At 36.4% G+C, this 2,142-nt stretch overlaps 1 protein-coding gene across 1 annotated transcript in view; it reads left to right on the top strand.

The window, feature by feature from the left end:
- Positions 1-2,142, top strand: part of ZKSCAN2 (zinc finger with KRAB and SCAN domains 2) — a 14,371-nt gene that overhangs the window by 3,175 nt on the left and 9,054 nt on the right. The window contains exons 3-4 of the mRNA XM_003795747.3: positions 717-808; positions 1,150-1,276. Of these exons, the coding sequence (XP_003795795.1) occupies positions 717-808; positions 1,150-1,276 (219 nt within the window). The remainder of the gene's footprint in view (positions 1-716; positions 809-1,149; positions 1,277-2,142) is intronic.

The following is a 2,142-nucleotide window of genomic DNA, read 5'->3' as shown; positions in this document are numbered from 1 at the left end:
AAAAAAAAAAAAAAAAAAAGAAAAGAAAATAGTGGAGTAAGCTGTTGAGTTCTTGGTCACAATTCTTTCCTAGATAAGGAAAAAATTAGACCACAAATTGTGCTATACAGTTTATATGTCTTCCTTCTGCCCTTAAAGGGATGTATTTGCTAGTAGTGTCCATTACTGAGTATCTATGTTTGCTGTGTTTTTAGAACAATATTCACTTGTGGGGAACTTATACTAGAGATCACAAACTGGTAACTGGTATGCCAAGTCTGACTTTTTGTTTTGCCTATAAAGAGTTTTCATTTGGGGGTTTTGTTGTTTGTTTTTAGTTCTCCATGTTTAAGACTTTAGAGATTTTATATATAAGTTCATATTTCTACTTTTCTTGAAAAATTGAGGAACTCTACTCTACCAGAGCCAAAACCTTAGTCTTACATTGAAGCACCAGCTGGAGCTGAGCATTGGCTATGCCCTTCCCCTGGGACATGTGCTCTCTAGTTTCCTGCAGTTCTTACCTGGCACCCTTCATCATGTACTTTATCTGCTAATTCCCTGAAAGCACTAGAAGAGTTTGCAAGCCTAACTTTAGGGTACTGTGATTTGGGGCATTGTTCTGATCTACTTTTATTAGTTGAGTTTTGAATATATGATAATTTCTTAAAAGAAGCAGCAGCATGGTTTAAAGGGCCAGAACCCAGAATACTAATTATTTCTTTCTCTTTTTACAGCTAGGCCTTCTCCCTGGTTTCCTGCCCTTGCTGGTGGATGGAGCACCACAGATCAAGAAGTGACAACCTCACGACATCCTTCTGGATCCCAGGTAAATTGTAATTGTCATCTCTAGCCTTTCTTCCAAGGGTGCTTAGTCACTATGATTTTATGTGCCTACAGCATCCTCAAATTTTTATACTCCTTCCAAGAGACTTTTTCCTTTTTCTTTCTTTTCTAGAAAAGACTGGACTGTCCTCTGAGTAACAGGAATCTTCATGTCTTTTATCTCATCTTGTGATTCTTTATTGTATCTTCTGCTCTATTTGGCACTTAATGTATACTTTGCTCCTTGATTTCAATTAGGCCCCTTCTCTACTTCATCCATGATCATTGATCTTTTGGAGTTCTACACGATTATCTCGGTAGTCATTGGTGTTAGTGTCATTACAGAAACCATTGAAAGATGTCCACATGACAAGAGGTTACTCCTACAAAAAGAGTGTGCATCAGATTCCTGCTCACAGAGGCCTCTACCAGGGTATCAGGAAGGAGAGTGTTGGGAACATGGTTTCCTTGGGTAAGTAAGGATTCTTTTCCTTTGCAAATAAGAATTGGGGATTTCTAATATATTTATTTTTACTGGTTATAAGATAATCAGATATAAGTGTTAACTCTTATAAGTGTTAGCGGGTCTCCTTGGATTGTCAAATATAATCACTTGTCTAGGTTTTCTTACCTATTCCTCCTTCCAGTAAAAAAAAAATAATAATAATAATTAAAATAATTTAGTGATTAAAATATTGGAGAAGAATTATATATGATTGTCATATTTATATCATATAAAATGTCCTAGTATAGGAGATAGTCTTATTCCCCAGGAACCTGAGACTTACAGAGGTTAAGAAACTTCCCCTGGTCTAAATGTAAAGTAAGCAATGTAACTAGAATTCAAATTTAAGGTATATTTATCTCTTCAGTATTATATGGTAGCAAACTCAATTTGTTTCCTATTCTTGCAACTCTTTCGTATTAACCTTACCAGAATGTCTCTAAAAGTTCTTTTTTGAGTTACTTAAATATTTTATTTGTTTTCAGCAAATACTTATGAGAAACATATCTGTCCCAATAATTTTAAAATGTAAAAATTACAGATTTTTTACTCCTTTCATGTAATAGAAGAGTAGATTTCAGTCTCTTTTGGGGAAACAAAGGTGCTGTGTCTCAGGACCAAGAGGCGAAGTTATAAGGCTTTTCAGCCTGCTCCCCCCTCCCTTAAGAAAAACAACTCTACTTTATTTCTTCAATATACGTGTTTGGAGGCTCCCGTAAGTTTTTGTTTAAAAATTAGATTCTTGGCTCGGCGCCTATAGCTCAACCGGCTAAGGCGCCAGCCATGTACACCTAAGGTGGCAGGTTCGAATCCCCAGCCCAGACCCGCCAAAC

The sequence above is a fragment of the Otolemur garnettii genome, unplaced genomic scaffold, assembly GCF_000181295.1.
Source record: "Otolemur garnettii isolate 467f Iridium unplaced genomic scaffold, OtoGar3 scaffold00096, whole genome shotgun sequence".
NCBI lineage: Eukaryota > Metazoa > Chordata > Mammalia > Primates > Galagidae > Otolemur > Otolemur garnettii.
This window is presented reverse-complemented; position numbering and strand designations above follow the sequence as displayed.